This window comes from Homarus americanus, unplaced genomic scaffold (assembly GCF_018991925.1).
Source record: "Homarus americanus isolate GMGI-L3 unplaced genomic scaffold, GMGI_Hamer_2.0 scaffold48804, whole genome shotgun sequence".
Lineage (NCBI taxonomy): Eukaryota > Metazoa > Arthropoda > Malacostraca > Decapoda > Nephropidae > Homarus > Homarus americanus.
Window position 1 is genome coordinate 33362 of NW_024750060.1, and position 19139 is coordinate 52500.

General features: G+C 55.2%; 1 protein-coding gene across 1 annotated transcript; it reads right to left on the bottom strand.

The window, feature by feature from the left end:
• Positions 1–395: 395 nt before the first annotated feature.
• LOC121853994 (extensin-like) lies at positions 396–10728 on the bottom strand. Its single transcript, XM_042348382.1, has 6 exons — positions 10660–10728; positions 10421–10513; positions 8791–8927; positions 6443–6543; positions 4086–4384; positions 396–1751 (listed from the first exon to the last, which is right to left on the bottom strand). Exons 1-6 carry the CDS (start codon positions 10726–10728, stop codon positions 396–398), a joined length of 2055 nt encoding a protein of 684 aa, XP_042204316.1.
• Between the last annotated feature and the right edge of the window lie 8411 nt (positions 10729–19139).

Sequence of the window (19139 nt, forward strand, 5' to 3'; positions counted from 1 at the left end):
GCAGGGATGTGGATAATGGGCAAGTAGGTGGATGTCACGGGCATGGAGGTGGATAATGGCGAGGTGGATGTGCATGGAGGTGGATAATAGGCAGGGAGGTGGATGCCACGGGCAGGAAGTGGATGCCACGGGCATGGAGGTGGCTAATGGCAGGAGGTGGATGTCACGGGCATGGAGGTGGATGGCAGGGAGGTGGATGCCACGGGCGGAAGTGGATGCCACGGACAGAAGTGGATGTCACGGGCGGGAGGTGGATGTCACGGCATGAAGGTGGATTATAGGCGGGAGGTGGATGTCCGGGCAGGAAGTGGATGCCACGGACAGGGAAGTGGATGTCACGGGCAGGAGGTGGATGTCTCAGGCAGAAGGTGGATTATAGGCAGGAGGTGGATGCCTCAGATTTGGAGGTCGATGATATGGGCAGGGACGTGGATGACACTGGTTAGGAGGTGGATGCCACGGGTAGGAGAGTGGATGCCACGTAGAGGTGGATGCACGGGTAGGGAGGTGGATGCCACGGGCAGGAATGTGGATGCCACGGTAGGAGGTGGATGCCACGGGTAGGGAGGTGGATGCCACGGGTGAGGAGGTGGATGCCACGGGCAGGGGTGGATGTTCCTGCTGGAAAGTGGATGCCACGGGCAGGAAGTGGATGCCACGGGCAGGGATGTGGATAATGGGCAGAATGTGGACGCCACGGGAAGGGATGTGGATATGGGCAAGTGGGTGGATGCCACAGGCAGGGAAGTGGACAATAGGCAGGGTGGTGCGGGTAGGAATGTGGATGCCACGGGCAGGGATGTGGATGTGGGCAAGTGGGTGGATGCCACGGGCAGGGACACGGGCGGGATGTGGATAATGGGCAAGTAGGTGGATGCCACGGGCGGAATGTGGATCACGGGCAGGATGTGGATGGGCAAGTAGTTGGATGCCACGGCAGGAGAATGGATAATGGGCAGGATGTGAATTCCACGGGCAGCAAGGTGTATGTCACGGGCAGGATGGAATGGGCAGGTAGGTGGATGCCACGGGCAGGAATGTGGATGCCACGGGCAGGGATGTGGATGTGACGTGGGTGGATGCACGGGCAGGGAATGTGGATAATGGGCAGGGATGGAATACCACGGGCAGCAAGGTGTATGTACGGGCAGGGAGGTGGATATGGGCAGGTAGGTGGATGCCACGGCAGGAATGTTGTATGCCACGGGTAGGAATGTGGATAATGGGCAGGAATGTGCATGGCCGTGTTGGGAGGTGGATGCCACGGACAGGAGGTGGATGACACGGGCGGGGATGTGGATAATGCACGGGGGCGGTGGATGCCAGGTAGGTAGGTAATGGTGGGCAGGTATGTTGGATGCCCGGCTGGTGGATGATGACAGCGGTAGGGAGGTGGATGCCACGGACAGAAATGAGGATGCCACGGGTAGGAAGCGGATGCCACGGGCAGGAATGTTGGATGCCCGGGTGAGGAGATGGATGTTACAGGTAGGGAGGTGGATGCAAAGGGCAGAAATGAGGATGCCACGGGTAGGGAAGTGGATGCCACGGGCAGGTAGGTGGATGCCACAGGCAGGAATGTGGAGGCCCTGGAAGGGAGGTGGATGCCATGGGCAGGAATGTGGATGCCACGGGCAGGAGGTGTATGCCACGGGCAGGGGGGTGTGGATAATGGGCAGGGAGGTGGATGCCGGGTCGGGAAGTGGATGCCACTGGCAGAGGTGGATGCCACGGGTAGGAGGTGGATGCCACTGCCCAGAGGTGGATGCCACGGTTGGGAGGTGGATTCCACGGGTAGGAATGAGGATGTCACGGGCATGGAGGTGGATGCCACAGGTAGGAATGTGGATGCCACGGGCAGGGGTGAATGCCACAGGTTGGGAGGTGGATGATGGGTTGGGTGGTGGATGCCACGGGAAGGGAGGTGGATGATACAGGTGGGAGGTGGATGATACGGGTGGAGGTGGATGATATGGGTGGGTTGGTGGATGATTCAGTGGGCATGCAGGTGGATGCCATTGCCTCAGAGGTGGATCCATAGGTAAGGTGGTAGATGACACGGGTGAGGAGGTGGATGCCACGGGTAGGAATGTGGATGCCGAGCACGGAGGTGGATGCCACAGGGCAGGAGGTGGATGCCACGGATGGGAGGTGGATGCCACGGGTAAGGAGGTGGATGCCTGCCTTAGAGGTGGATGCCACGGTTAGGAAGTGGATGCCACGGGTAGGAATGTGGATGCCAAGGGTAAGGAGGCGGATGCCACGGGTAGGGAGGTGTTTGCCACGGGTAGGGAGGTGGATGCCACGGGTAAGGAGGTGGATGCCACTGGTAGGGAGGTGGATGCCACGGGCAGGAATGTGGATGCCGCGGGCGGGGTGAGTGATGCCACGGTGGGAGGTGGATGATACGGGTTGGGAGGTGGATGATACGGGTGGAGAGGTGGATGATGGGTGGGTTGGTGGATGATTCGGGTGGGGGAGTGCCCCGGATGGGGAGGTGGATGATGCAGGTGGGGAGGTGATGCGGATGAGGGAGGTGGATGATACGGGTGGGGAGGTTGATGCCCCGGATAGGAGGTGGATGATACGGGTGGGAGGTTGATGCCCGGATAGGGAGGTGGATGATACGGGTGGGTGGGTTGATCCCCGGATAGGAGTGGATATGGGTGGGTTGGTGGATGATTCGGGTGGGGAGGTTGATGCGGATAGGGAGGTGGATGATACGGGTGGGAGGTTGATGCCCGGATAGGAGGTGGATGATACGGGTGGGAGGTTGATGCCCCGGATAGGGAGGTGGATGATACGGGTGGGGAGGTTGATGCCCCGGATAGGAGGTGGATGATACGGTGGGTTGGTGGATGATACGGGTAGGAGGTGGATGATGTGGGTGGGTTGGTGGATGATTCGGGTGGGAGGTTGATGCCCGGATAGGGAGGTGGATGATACAGGTGGGAGGTTGATGCCCTGATGGAGGAGGTGGATGATACAGGTGGGTTGGTGGATGATGCGGGTGGGGAGGTTGATGCCCCGGATAGGAGTGGATGATATGGGTGGGTTGGTGGATGATTCGGGTGGGGAGGTTGATGCGGATGGGAGGTGGATGATACAGGTGGGAGGTTGATGCCCGGATAGGGAGGTGGATGATAGGGTGCGGACGTTGATGCCCCGGATAGGAGGTGGATGATACGGGTGGGGAGGTTGATGCCCGGATGGGGAGGTGGATGATACGGGTGGGGGAGGTGGATGCTAGGGTTAGGGAGGTGGATGCCACGGACAGGGAGGTGGATGCCACGGACAGGGAGGTGGATGCCACGGGCAGAAGGTGGATGCTAGGGTTAGGGAGGTGGATGCCACGGACAGGGGAGGTGGATGCCACGGACAGGGAGGTGGATGCTGGGGTTAGGGAGGTGGATGCCACGGACAGGAGGTGGATGCTAGGGTTAGGAGGTGGATGCCACGGGCAGAAGGGTGGATGCCACGGGCAGGGAGGTGGATGCTAGGGTTAGGGAGGTGGATGCCACGGGCAGGTGGATGCCGGACAGGAGGTGGATGCCACGGACAGGGAAGTGGATGCTTGGGTTGGGAGGTGGATGCCACGGACAGGAGGTGGATGCCACGGACAGTGAGGTGGATGCTAGGGTTAGGGAGCTGGATGCACGGGCAGAAAGGTGGATGCCACGGACAGGGAGGTGGATGCTAGGGTTAGGGAGGTGGATGCACGGGCAGAAAGGTGGATGCCACGGACAGGGAGGAGGTGGATGCTAGGGGTTAGGGAGGTGGATGCCACGGACAGGGAGGTGGATGCTGGGGTTGGTGAGGTGGATGCCACGGGCACAGAGGTGGATGCCTCGGGCAGGAGGTGGATGCCACGAGCATGAAGATGGATGCCACAGGTAGGGAGGTGGATGCCACAGTGGGGAGGTGGATACAGGTGGGAGGTGTGGATGCCACGGGTAGGAAGGTGGATGGGAAGGAGGTGGATGCCACGGACAGGGAGGTGGATGCCACAGGAGGAGGTGGATACGGGTGGGGAGGTAGATGATATGGGTGGAGGTGGATGATATGGGTGGGTTGGTGGATGATACGGGTGGGGAGGTTGATGCCCCGGATAGGGAGGTGGATGATACGGGGTGGGAGGTTGATGCGGATAGGGAGGTGGATGATACGGGTGGGTTGGTGGATGGGTGGGTTGGTGGATGATACGGGTGGGAGGTTGATGCCCCGGATAGGGAGGTGGATGATACCGGGTGGGAGAGTTGATGCCCGGATAGGGCAGTGGATGATACAGGTGGAGGTGGATGCCACGGATAGGGAGGTGGATGCCACGGGTGGGAGGTGGATGCTAGGGTTAGGGAGGTGGATGCCACGGGCAGAAAGGTGGATGCTAGGGTTAGGGAGGTGGATGCTAGGGTTAGGAAGTGGATGCTAGGGTTAGGAGGTGGATGCCAGGGGAAAGGTGGATGCCACGGACAGGAAGGAGGTGGATGCTAGGGTTGGGAGGATGCCACGGACAGGAGGTGGATGCCACGGGCAGGGAGGTGGATGCTAGGGTTAGGGAGGTGGATGCCACGGGCAGAAGGTGGATGCCACGGACAGGGAGGTGGATGCTGGGGTTAGGGAGGTGGATGCACGGGCAGGAGGTGGATGCCACGGACAGGAGGTGGATGCTAGGGTGGGAGGTGGATGCCACGGACAGGGAGGTGGATGCCACGGACGGGAGGTGGATGCTGGGAGTTAGGGGAGGGTGGATGCCACGGGCAGGGAGGTGGATGCCACGGGCAGGAGGTGGATGCCACGGGCAGGAAGGTGGATGCCACGGGTAGGGAGGTGGATGCCACGAGTAGGGAGGTGGATGCACGGGTAAGGAGGTGGATGCCAGGGCAGGAAGGTGGATGCCACGGGCAGGAAGGTGGATGCCGGGTGGGAGGTGGATGTCACGGACAGGGAGGAGGATGCCAAGGGTAGGGAGGTGGATGCCACGGACAGGAGGAGGATGCCAAGGGGTAGGAGGTGGATGCCACGGATACGGAGGTGGATGCCACGGGTAGAGGTGGATGCCACGGGGTAGGGAGGTGGATGTCACGGACGGGAGGAGGGATGCCACGGGTGGGGAGGTGGATGCCACGGGTAGGGAGGTTGATGCCTACGGGAGGTAGAGGGTGGATGCTACGGGTGGTAGGGGATGCCACAGGTAGGGAGGTGGATGCCACGGGTAGGGAGGTTGATGCCATGGGTAGGGAGGTGGATGCCACGGGTAGGGAGGTGGATGCCACGGGTAGGGAGGTGGATGCCACGGGTAGGGAGGTGGATGTCACGGACGGGAGGAGGATGCCAAGGGTAGGGAGGTGGATGCCACGGATACGGTGGTGGATGCCACGGGTAGGAGGTGGATGCCACGGTAGGGGAGGTGGATGCCGGGTAGTGAGCTGGATGCCACGGGTAGGGATGTGGATGCCACGGGTAGGGAGGTGGATGCCACGGGTAGGGAGGTGGATGCTACTGGTAGTGGTGGATGCCACGAGGTAGGGATGGATGCCAGGGAGGGTAGGAGGTGGATGCCAGGGGTAGGGAGGTGGATGCCACGGGTAGGGAGGTGGATGCTATGGGTGGAGAGGTGGATGCCACGGCAGTGTGGATGCCAGAGTGGGGAGGTGGATGCTATGGGTAGGGAGGTGGATGCCACGGGCACGGAGGTGGATGCAACGGGCAGAGGTGGATGCTCTGGGCAGAGGTGGATGCCCTGGGCAGAGGTGGATGCTACGGGTAGGGAGGTGATGCTACGGGTAGGAGGTTGGATGCTGCAGGTAGGGAGGTTGATGCTACGGGTAGGGAGGTGGCCTACGGAATAAGAGGTGGGTGACACGGGCAGGGAGTTGGATGGCGGGGCGGGAGATGAAGGTCTGCAGAATACGAGGGTGAGAAGGGCCAAGGTGGATGGCACGGGTAGGAGGTAGATGAGGCGGGTCGGGAGGTGGATCACACGGACAGGGTGGTGGATGCACGAGCAGGAGATGGATGACTCGGCAGGTAGATGGATGCCACGGGCAAGGAGGTGGATGCCACGGGCGGTAGGTGGATGCCACAGGTTGGGAGGTGGATGCTACAGGCAGAATTTGGATGCTATGGGTTGGGAGGTGGATGCCACGGGTAGGGAGGTGGATGCAACGAAAGATGAGGTGGATGCCATGGGGAAGGAGGTGGATGCAGGGAAAGAAGAGGTGGATGACGGGTAGGGAGGTGGATGTAACGAAATATGAGGTGGATGACGGGCAGTAAGGTGGATGCCACTGAATAAGAGTTGGATGACACACTAGTTAGTGGTGCTATAATGACCTGGATGTTTTAATGATTCCTAATTGAGTTACAAGTGAGTAACCGAGAGATACCACGCTCTACTGGAAGTGATGGAGTAGTGAGGGTGAGTGACGGCCCTGGTACTCACTGGCCAGGACGGAACACGAGGAAGAGTGATTGGTGACGGCCTGGTACCACTGCCTAGGACGGAACACGAGGAAGAGTGAATGGTGAGGCGCCTGGTACTCACTGCCAGGACGGAACACAAGATAGAGTGAATGGTGACGGCCCTGGCTCACTGGCAGGACGGAACACGAGAATGAATGGTGACGGCCTGGTACTCACTGCCAGGACGGAACACGAGGAAGTGAATGAGTGACGGCCTGGTACTCACTGCCCAGAACGGAACAGGGAGGTAATGAGTGACGGCCCTGGTACTCACTGGCCAGGACGGAACACGAGGAAGAGTGATTGGTGACGGCCCTGGTACTCACTGCCTAGGACGGAACACAAGATGGAGTGAATAGTGACGGCCTGGTACTCACTCCCAGAACGGAACACGAGATAGAGTGAATAGTGACGGCCTGGTACTCACTGCCCAGAACGGAACACGAGATAGAGTGAATGGTGACGGCCTGGTACTCACTGCCCAGAACGGAACACGAGATAGAGTGATGGTGACGGCCTGGTACTCACACTGCCCAGGACGGAACACAAGATAGAGTGAATGGTGACGGCCCTGGTACTCACTGCCCAGGACGGAACACGAGGAAGAATGAATGAGTGACGGCCTGGTACTCACTGGCCAGGACGGAACACGAGGAAGAGTGATTGAGTGACGGCCCTGGTACTCACTGGCCAGGACGGAACACGAGGAAGAGTGATTGGTGACGGCTGGTACTCACTGCCTAGGACGGACACAGATAGAGTGAATAGTGACGGCCCTGGTACTCACTGCCCAGAACGGAACACGAGAGTGAATGGTGACGGCCCTGGTACTCACTGGCCAGGACGGAACACAGGAAGAGTGATTGAGTGACGCCTGGTACTCACTGCCTAGGACGGAACACAAGATGAGTGAATGTGGCCTGGTACTTGCCCAGAGAGGATAGGTGAATGTGGTGTCTGCCCAGACGGAACACGAGATGTGAATGGACGGCCTGGTACTCTGCCAGACGGAACACGAGATAGAGTATGTGACGCCTGGTACTACTGCAGGACGAACACGAGAAGTGACGCCTGGTACTCACTGCCCAGAACGGAACACGAGATAGAGTGAATGAGTGACGGCCCTGGTACTCACTGCCTAGGACGGAACACAAGATAGAGTGAATAGTGACGGCCTGGTACTCACTGCCCAGGACGGAACACAAGATAGAGTGAATGGTGACGGCCTGGTACTCACTGCCCAGGACGGAACACGAGGGAGAATGGGTGAGTGACGCGTGAAACAGTGTTGACATACCAGAGAGTGGGGGAGGGAGGGGTGTAATAGACGATCGACTATTTTGAAGGTAGTAGTAAAAATAGTCCCCAGTCTATCGCTCATAACTATTGTAAGAGTTTACGGTGGGGGAGTTATTAATAGTGGTGGGCAGTTAGGTAGGTGGAGAGGGTAAGGGTGGTTGGGGTAGTTGGTGGTGAGATGGGTGGTGGTGGTAGGGGAGGGCTCTTGAGTTGGGGTTCAGAATTATATATATATGTGTATGTGGCATTGGGATGATGATGAAGTATTGATGACGATGATGATAGTAAGTAATAATAACACGATATATAACACACTTAAAAAATATATATACCGCCTTAGTGAAGCACCAGGGTTGACGTCAGTGGTGTGAGTGTGGTACAGGAGGGAGGGCCAGCCACTCACCCCTCATCCTTGGCGTCACTCACACTCCTCCCTCACCCTCGCCGTCACTCACACTAACTCATCGTTTGACAAGCTAAGAAATTTAGAAACGAAGAAATTCAAGTTTTACCTAAATTAAATACGCCCCAAGCTGTGTGTGGGGCCCCAGGCTGTGTGTGGGGCCCCAGGCTGTGTGTGAGGTCGCCAGGCTGTATGTGAGGGCCCCAGGCTGTGTGTGTGAGGTCCCCAGGCTGTGCGTGAGGTCCCCAGGCTGTTGTGGTCCCCAGGTGTGTGAGGGCCCCAGGTGTGTGTGGGGGCCCCAGGCTGTGTGTGGGGCTCAGGGCTGTGTGTGAGGGCCCCAGGCTATGTGTGAGGGCCCCAGTGTGTGGGCCCCAGGGTGTGTGGGGGTGTGTGTGAGGGCTCCAGGCTATGTGGGGGCCCCCAGGCTGTGTGTGAGGGCCCCAGGCTGTGTGTGAGGGCCCCTTGCATCGATCACAAGTAAGGGTGAGGGATATTACACCATGGTCTCTCTCTTACCTGTGTTATTATATTGTTGGTGGTGAGCATTAGAAGCAGAGTAATGCAAGTAAGGAATGGACTGCACAGGTAAGGTGTGTGTGCTAGTTAGTGTGGCAGCAGACGTACGCTATGTTGTCTGCTGCTCTCTGCTGCTGCTACTGCTGCTGCTGCTGCTACTACTACTAATACTAATACTACTACTACTACTACTACTACTACTACTACTACTGTTGCTGCTGCTGTTAGTCCTCTCCTCTCTCTTCGTCTGTGTTTATGTATGAAGTGGTGAGTGTGCATGTTGGGTGCATGGCGTGGGGTAGCTGGCCTCTTGTCCTGCCTGCCGCTGCCCTGTGTGTGTGTAGTGTAGTGTACCTCACGTTTGTGTATCCCCAGCATGACGATACACCTTAGTGAGGTCCGGACTTTGTGTTTTTTTGTGTGTGTTCTTCATATGATGCATCTTGTTAACTTTACTGACAGGTAGAGTAAAGGCCTCATGTGTGTGACAGACAGGTAAGTGATGGTAAGGTGCTCCTCCAGGCCAGGAGAGAGGCCCCCCCCAAGCTCCTCCCTCCCCCACTCCACCTTTCTCAGGGACACACTCATTCACTCCCTCATACTCCGCAATATTTGGTACATTCATTATTTGCTAGTACTATATACTGTATCGTTCCTCTGTCGACTACTACCAGTGTTGAGACCATAGCTACTAACACACACACACACACACACACACACACACACACACACACACACACACACACACATATATTGGTCGTCCGGCAGAATAAAATTACAGTATTAAGGAGGATATTTTCGGGTAATGGTCGTTGTTGTGGGTCACTACTACCAGGAGTCGGGTAGTGGTCGGTCACTACCAGGAGAGTCGGGCAGTGGTCGGTCCTACCAGGAGGAGTCGGGTAGTGGTCGGTCACTACCAGGAGTCGGGTAGTGGTCGGTCACTACCAGGAGGAGTCGGGTAGTGGTCGGTCACTACCAGGAGAGTCGGGCAGTGGTCGGTCACTACCAGGAGGAGTCGGGTAGTGGTCGGTCACTACCAGGAGGAGTCGGGTAGTGGTCGGTCACTACCAGGAGAGTCGGGTAGTGGTCGGTCACTACCAGGAGTCGGGCAGTGGTCGGTCACTACAGGAGAGTCGGGCAGTGGTCGGTCACTACCAGGAGGAGTCAGGTGAGTGGTCAGTCCCACCAGGAGTCGGTCGTGGTCGGTCACTACCAGGAGGTCGGGCAGTGGTCGGTCACTACCAGGAGGTGGTGGTGGTCGGTCACTACCAGGAGTCGGGTAGTGGTCGGTCACTACCAGGAGGTCGGGCAGTGGTCGGTCACTACAGGAGGTCGGGTAGTGGTCGGTCACTACCAGAGTCGGGCAGTGGTCGGTCACTACCAGGAGAGTCGGGCAGTGGTCGGTCACTACCAGGAGTCGAGTAGTGGTCGGTCACTACCAGGAGGGATCGGGCAGTGGTCGGTCACTAGCAGGAGGACGGGCAGTGGTCGGTCACTACAAGGAGGTCGTGCAGTGGTGGTCACCAGGAGGTCGGGCAGTGGTCGGTCACTACCAGGAGGAGTCGGGTAGTGGTCGGTCACTACCAGGAGGAGTCGTGCAGTGGTCGGTCACTACCAGGAGGAGTCGGGTAGTGGTCGGTCACTACCAGGAGGAGTCGGGTAGTGGTCGGTCACTACAGAGGAAGTCGGGCAGTGGTCGGTCACTACCAGGAGGAGTCGGGCAGTGGTCGGTCTCACCAGGAGGAGTCGGGCCGACGTCGCGATGTCAACAGAGCGGGTCGGGGGCGGCGGATGGCAGGAGTCCCCGTCGGCGATGCTTAACCCGATTATCTGAAGGTGGACACACTTGGGGTACTGGGCTCTGCATATTACCCGCCACATCTCGCCTCCCACACACCTCAAGTCCAGGCTACTGTTCGCCTATGGGGTTACGTTGTCAGCCAAGACGTGGTGGGCATTGTACATCAGCAAAATACCATAGAGAGCTTTATGGCCAACCCATCCATCAACCCACCCAAATCACATCCACCTCCGTTCTGCACCATGCTGGCTCCCATAACTCTGCCTAAAACCATCTCCACTACTCATCCTACCCACTCACCATCCCAGCCACTCATCCTCCCACCTCACCCCTACCAACCGCTCATCCTCCCACCACCTGCCCTCTCACCCCTCACCCTCCCACCCTCACCCTCCCACCACTCACCCTCCACCTCACCCTCCCACCCACTCACCTCCCACCCATTGACCTTCCCACCACACACCCATATAACAAAGAAACTTTAATCCAATTTGGGTCTTGTCGAAAGAACCTCTAAGTGTGTAATCAAAAAAGAACTTGTTGGTTAATATGACGCCAGTAGACAAGTGCAAACAGGCACTAGTCGATCCATTGTTTACCATGATGAGATGTATCAAGTAACACATGTATATGGAACAAGTAACAATATCACTAGATTACAAGATGTTGTAGCCGCTAGACTAAGGTTAGGATATAAGTACCTCTGGCAGTATGTTCCTCAAGCAGATGTGAACAAAACCAAATGTAAAGTGTGTGGCCAGACATATAGCCTCACACTTCAGTATGTCACTCAAGCATGTGTGAACAAGTCAACTAGTATGTGCAGAACTAAACAAACAACATATAGTACTGGAAATATTCTGTTACATTGAAAGGCACAATATCCTGACCACTCGGGACTGTTAGACACACCTTTTGTGACCTCTACTCTGATCCTCTTCCGTTACCGCTCGCAGGATGAGTATGGGGTGCACAATAAACTAGCTGCTGTATGTGGTGATATTTAGGAATTCACACACACACACACACACTACCTCCGTCATGAAGTGGAGGCCAGACGACGTGGAGGTCAACAACAAGTGGAGGCCATAAGACGTGGATGTCAGACGACGTGGAGGTCAACAACAAGTGGAAGCTGTAAGACGTAAATGTCAGACGACGTAGAGGCCAGAAGAGGCTAGAAGACGTGGAGGTCATTATCAAGTGGAGGTCATCAACAAGTGGAGGCCAGATGACGTGGGGGTCAACAAGAAGTGGAGGTCATCAACAAGTGGAGGCCAGACGACGTGGAGGTCATCAAGTGGAGGCCAGACGACGTGGAGGTCAAGTGGAGGCCAGAAGATATGGATGCCAGACGGTATGGAGGTCAACAAGTGGAAGCCAGACAACGTGGAGGTAATCATCAAGTGGAGGCCAGAAGACATGGATGCCAGACGACGGGAGATAAAAACAAGTGAAGGTCAGACGACGTGGAGGTCAAGTGGAGGCCAGACGGCATGGAGGTCAACACGGAGGCCAGACGGCGTAGACGTCAACAAGTGGGAGGCCTACAACAAGTGGAGGCCAGACAAAGTGGAGGTCTACAACAAGTGGAGGCCAGACAAAGTGGAGGTCTACAACAAGTGGAGGCCAGACGAAGTGGAGGCCAGAAGACGTAGACGCCAGACGACATGGGGTCAACAAGTGGAGGCCAGTAGATGTGGAAGTCATCAAGTGGAGGCCAGACGACGTGGAGGCTATCATCTAGTGAAGGCCAGATGACGTGGAGGTCGTCATCTAGTGGAGGCCAGAAGACGTGGAGGTCATATACAAGTGGAGACCAAAAGACGGAGGCTATCATCTAGTGGAGGCCAGAAGACGTGGAGGTCATCAACAAGTGGATGCCAGAAGACGTGGAGGTCATCAACAAGTGGATGCCAGAAGACGTGGAGGTCATCAACAAGTGGGAGGCGAAGGCGCGGGAGGCCAGACGACGTAGAGGCCAGAAGATGTGATGCCAGACGACGTAGAGGCCAGACGACGAGAGGCCAGAAGATGTGGATGCCAGACGACGTAGAGGCCAGGAGACGTGGAGATCGTCATCTAGTGGAGGTCAACAAGTGAGGCCAGACGACGTGGGAGGTCATCAACAAGTGGAGGCCAGAAGACGTGGAGGTCATCGATATGGAGGTCAACAACAACTGGAGGCGAAAAGACGCGGAGGGCAGACGACGTGGAGGCCAGACGACGGAGGCCAGACGACATGGAGACCAGACGACATGGAGGCCAGACGAGGGAGACCAGACGACGGGAGGCCAGACGACGTGGAGGCCAGACGACGTGGAGAGACGACGTGGGGCCAGACGACGGAGACCAGACGACGTGGAGGCCAGACGACGTGGGCGACGAGGACACCAGACGACGGGAGACCAGACGACGGGAGACCAGACGACGGAGGCCAGACGACGTGGAGGCCAGACGACGTGGAGCAGACGAATGGAGGAAAGACGAAGCAAGACGTGGAGGCAGACGACGGAGGCCAGAAGACGGAGGCCAGAAGACGTGGAGGCCAGACGACGTGGAGGCCAGACGAAGTGGAGGCCAGAAGATGTGGAATATGAAGAGAGCAGATAGATAGATAGATAGATAGATAGATAGATAAAGGGTAGGGGGAGAAATGGTCAATATACCCAATAAAAAGTGATGTTAAATAGACGTTGTTTACTTTACCAAAACCCTAAACACAGGATTCTCTTTTTTGTAACACGGATGTAAAATAAATACACAGGATTCTCTTTATTGTAACACGGATGTAAAATAAAAACACAGGATTCTCTTTTTTGTAACACGGATGTAAAATAAAAACACAGGATTCTCTTTTTTGTAACACGGATGTAAAATAAAAACACAGGATTCTCTTTATTGTAACACGGATGTAAAATAAAAACACAGGATTCTCTTTTTTGTAACACGGATGTAAAATAAAAACACAGGATTCTCTTTTTTGTAACACGGATGGGACTCGACATAACTGGAGGTGGTGTACTGGACTGGAGCGAAGTATTGGGGCAAGAAAGGCGGAGGTATACAGGGAAGTAGGGCTGGTATATCTGTAGGTGGTGTTGGTGGTGTGTAGGTGTTGGTGGTGTTGTGAAGGTGTATAGGTGGTGGTGGTGTGGTGATGGAGGTTGGGCTGTTACACCTTTGGACCTCATAACACACACACACACACACACACACACATTATTAGACAAGCAAAAATAAGGTTCAGGAGTCGCATACCACAACGCCTGTAGCATTATGGCGCAGCACTGAGGCAAGTCGGGAGATGCGTCAATAGTGGCGTATGGAGGAGAGAGCGCCATGATAAATAATAACCATAGCGATTAAGAAGGCGAAAAAACCTCTTGGTATTCGTATAATGGTGTGTTGGCCTGGACAGTGGCCCCTCCCTCCCCTCCCTCCACTCCCTCCACTCCTTTCCTCCCTCCCTCCCTCCCTCCCTCCCTCCCTCCCCTCTCTCTCTCTCTCTCTCTCACACAGTTTCAGTTCTAGATATGTGTGACTTCCTTACGCTTCCACACCTGCTACACTTCCACACCACACCTGCTACACTTCCACACCACACCTGTAACACTTCCACACCACACCTGCTACACTCCACACCACACCCCTGCTACACCCCACACCATACCTGTAGCACTCCACACCACACCTGCTACACTCCCACACCTCACCTGTTACACTCCACACCACACCTGCTACACTCCCACACCACACCTGTAACACTCCACAACACACCTGTTAAACTTCCACACCACACCTGCTACACTCCCAAACCCTCACCTGTTACACCTCCACACCACACCTGCTGCACTCCCACACCACACCTACACTCCCACACACCACACCTGCAACACACCACAACTGCTACACTCCCACACCACACCTGCTACACTCCCACACACTACACCTGCAACACACCACACCTGCTACACCCACACACCACACCTGCAACACACCACACCTGCTACACTCCCACACCACACCTGTTACACTCCCACACCACACCTGCCACACTCCCACACACTACACCTGCAACACACCACACCTGCTACACTTCCACACCACACCTGCTACACTCTACACCACACCTGCTACACTCCCACACCACACCTGCTACACTCCCACACACCCCACACCTGCAACACACCACACCTGCTACACTCCCACACACCACACCTGTTCACCCCACACACACCACACCTGCAACACATCACACCTGCTACACCCCATACCACACCTGTTAACCCCACACACCACACCTGCAACACACCACACCTGCTACACTCTCACACACCACACCCTGCAACACACCATACCTGCTACACCCCACACCACACCTGTTACACTCCCACACACACCACACCTGCTACACTCCCACACACCACACCTGCATCACACCACACCTGCTACACTCCCACACACCACACCTGCTACACCCCACACACCACACCTGCTACACTCCCTGTGCACCCCTGCAACACACCACACCTGCTACACTCCCACACCCACACACCTGCTACACTCCCACACACCACACCTGCAACACACCACAACTGCTACACTCCCACACACCCACACCTGCAACACACCACACCTGCTACCACTCCCCACACCACACCTGTTACACTCCCACACACCACACCTGTAACACACCACACCTGCTACACAAACACACTACACACCTGTTAACTCCCAACACTCCAGCCACACTCCACACACTACACCTGCAACACACCACACCTGCTACACTCCCACACACCACACCTGCAACACACCACACACCTGTTACACTCCCACACACCACACCCACACACCACACCTTACACTCCCACACACCACACCTCCCACACCACACCTATTACACTCCCACACACCACACCTGCTACACTCCCACACCACACCTGTTACACTCCACACACTACACCTGCAACACACCACACCTGCTACACTCCCACACACCACACCTGCAACACACTACACCTGCAACACACCATGTTACACTCCCACACACTACACCTGCAACACACCACACCTGCTACACTCCCACACACCACACCCAGCTACACACCACACCTGTTACACTCCCACACACTACACCTGCAACACACCACACCTGCTACACTCCCACACACCCCACACCTCCCACACCACACCTGTTACACTCCCACACCACACCCAGCCACACTCCCACACCACACCTGTTACACTCCCACACACTACACACCTGCAACACACCACACCTACACTCCCACACCACACACCTGCTACACTCCCACACACTACACCTGCAACACACCACACCTGTTACACTCCCACACCACACCTGCTACACTCCCACACACCACACCTGCAACACACCACACCTGTTACACTCCCACACACTACACCTGCAACACACCACACCTGCTACACTCCCACACACCACCTCCCACACCACACTTGTTACACTCCCACACCACACCTGCTACACTCCCACACCACACCTGCAACACACCACACCTGCAACACACCACACCTGTTACACTCCCACACACACACCACACCTCCCCCACACCTGTTACACTCCCACACCACACCCTGTTCACACCCCACACCCACACCTGCAACACACCACACACCTGTTACACTCCCACACACACCACACCTGCTACACACCACACCTGCTACACTCCCACACCACACCTCACACTACACACCACACCTGCTACACTCCCACACACCACACCTCCCACACACCACACCCAGCCACACCTCCCACACCACACCTGCTACACTCCCACACCACACACCTGCAACACACCACACCTGCAACACACCACACCTGTTACACTCCCACACACCACACCTGCTACACACCACCTGCTACACTCCCACACACTACACCTGCAACATTCCCCTGAGTATGATGACTTAACACCATTGACTACCCTGACCTAACCCCTTGAGTGCAAAGACCCTTAAGTGACCATAAAGTAACAATATGTAAAGTAACAGTGCTTAAAATGACCATAAAGTAACAATATGTAAAGTAACAGTGCTTAAAATGACCATAAAGTAACAACATGTAAAGTAACAGTGCTTAAAGTGACCATAAAGTAACATGTAAAGTAACAGTGCGCAAAGTGACCATAAAGTAACAGTGCGTAAGTGAGCATAAAGTAACAGTGCTAAAATGACCATAAAGTAACATCATGTAAAGTAACAGTGCTTAAAGTGGCCATAAAGTAACATGTAAAGTAACAGTGCTTAAAGTGACCATAAAGTAACAACGTGTAAAGTAACAGTGCGCAAAGTGACCATAAAGTAACAGTGCGTAAAGTGGGCATAAAGTAACAGTGCGTAAAGTGACCATAAAGTAACAACATGTAAAGTAGCAGTGCGTCAAGTAAAAATAACTGCGTAAAGTAGCCATAAAGTAACAGCGTAAAGTAACATAAAGTAATATTGCGTAAAGTAACAAAATAACAGTGTAAAGAAACAAAGTAACAGTGCGTAAAGTAACAAAGCAACAGTGCGTAAAGTAACCATGAAGTAACATTGCGTAAAGCAACATAAAGTATCAGTGTAAAGAAACAAAGTAACAGTGCGTAAGGTAACCATAAAGTAACAGTGCGTAAAGTAACCATAAAGTAACAGTGCGTAAAGTAACCATGAAGTAACATTGCGTAAAGCAACATAAAGTAACAGTGTAAAGAAAGAAAGTAACAGTGCGTAAGGTAACCATAGAGTAAGAGTGGGTAAAGTAACCATAAAGTAACAGTGCGTAAAATAACCATAAAGTAACAGTGTAAAGAAACAAAGTAACAGTGCGTAAAGTAACCACAAAGTAACAGTGTGTAAAGTAACCACAAAGTAACAGAGCGTAAAGTAACCACAGAGAGTAAGAGTGCGTAAAGTAACCATAGAGTAACAGTGCGTAAAGTAACCACAAAGTAACAGTGCGTAAAGTAACCACAAAGTAAGAGTGCGTAAAGTAACCATAGAGTAAGAGTGCGTAAAGTAACCATATAAGAGCGTAAAGTAACCATAGAGTAAGAGTGCGTAAAGTAACCATAGAGTAACAGAGCGTAAAGTAACCATAGAGTATGAGTGCGTAAAGTAACCAGAGTAACAGTGCGTAAAGTAACAGAGGCATGCATCACTATGACCGAGGGCCGTGTTAACCCTTTTCTCAAGTGTCTGGAGGCCACAGCTGCATTTTATTAAACATATTAGCATTCGACCAGCGCCCATTTCTATGATAATGTTACTGTCCCCGCCCCGTGCCCCGTGGGTCTGCAGGGGGGGGACTCTTACCACACACCCTTTCTACCAGGACCTACCCTCCCCCTGCTGACTTTACACACACACACACAAAACACACACACACGCGCGCGAGTTATATTGGTGTAATGTGGGAAGTAATGTTGTTTTACTTCACTTGTTAGGAAAGAGGTGGTGAAAATGTTGGTGCTTCATCACACCTTCTGCTGGTGATCCATTGTCACTATACCTGCCATCACCACTACCATACCTGTCACCACTACCACCACACCTGTCACCACCACCCCCACACCTGTCACCACCATATCACACAAACTAATTAACAGGTTAAATCGAAAAAATAAGATCACCTGAAGATTAGTCACCCTAACCCTAACTAACCTACTTAAGCCCCCAAAGTAGCGTTAGGGTATTCAATCACAGGTGAAATAATCTGTGAGATTTAGACACCTGTAATGATGCTACAGGTGTGAAGAGTCGCCTGTTAGCGAGGTTTATAGGGTATACTTGAGACCTTGTGCTGGGGTGAGCCCATCCCCACACCCACACCATGCTCCTCACGCCATGTCACACCCACACGTCATGTCACACCCACATGTCTCACACGCCATGTCACACCCACACGTCATGTCACATCCACCATGCTCCTCACACGCCATGTCACACCCACACGTCATGTCACACCCACACGTCATGTCACACCCACACCATGCTCCTCCACGCCATGTCACACCCACACCATGCTCCTCACACGCCATGGCACACCACCATGTCTCCCACACATGTCACACCCACCCATGCTCCTCGCCATGTCACACCCACACCATGTCTCCCCACCTTGTCACACCCACACCATGTCCTCACACCTTGTCACACCCACACCATGTCTCGCCTACCACACCTTTCCACACACCATGCATCCCACACCTTGGCATCCTCACCCCTGGCACCCCTCATCTGCTTTAACACCCCACTCCCTCACCCCTCCTCCCTCCCCCTCCTCCCCTCCCCCACACCTCCCTCACCCCTCCACCCCTCACCCCCCTCACCCCACCTCCCCTCACCCCACCTCCCTCCTCCCTACCCCTCCTTCCTCACCCCTCCTCCTCCACCCCTCCTTCCCTCCCCACCTCCCCTCACCCCGCCTCCCTCCACCCCTCCCACCCCTCACCCCCTCCCCCGCCTCCCCTACCCTCCTTCCTCCCCTCCTCCTCCACCCCTCCTTCCTCACCCCTCCACCCCTCACCCCTCCTCCTCACCCCTCCTTCCTCACCCCGCCTCCTCACCCGCCTCCTCACCCGCCTCCCTACCCCACCTCCTCACCTCTCCACTAGGCTGGCACACTGT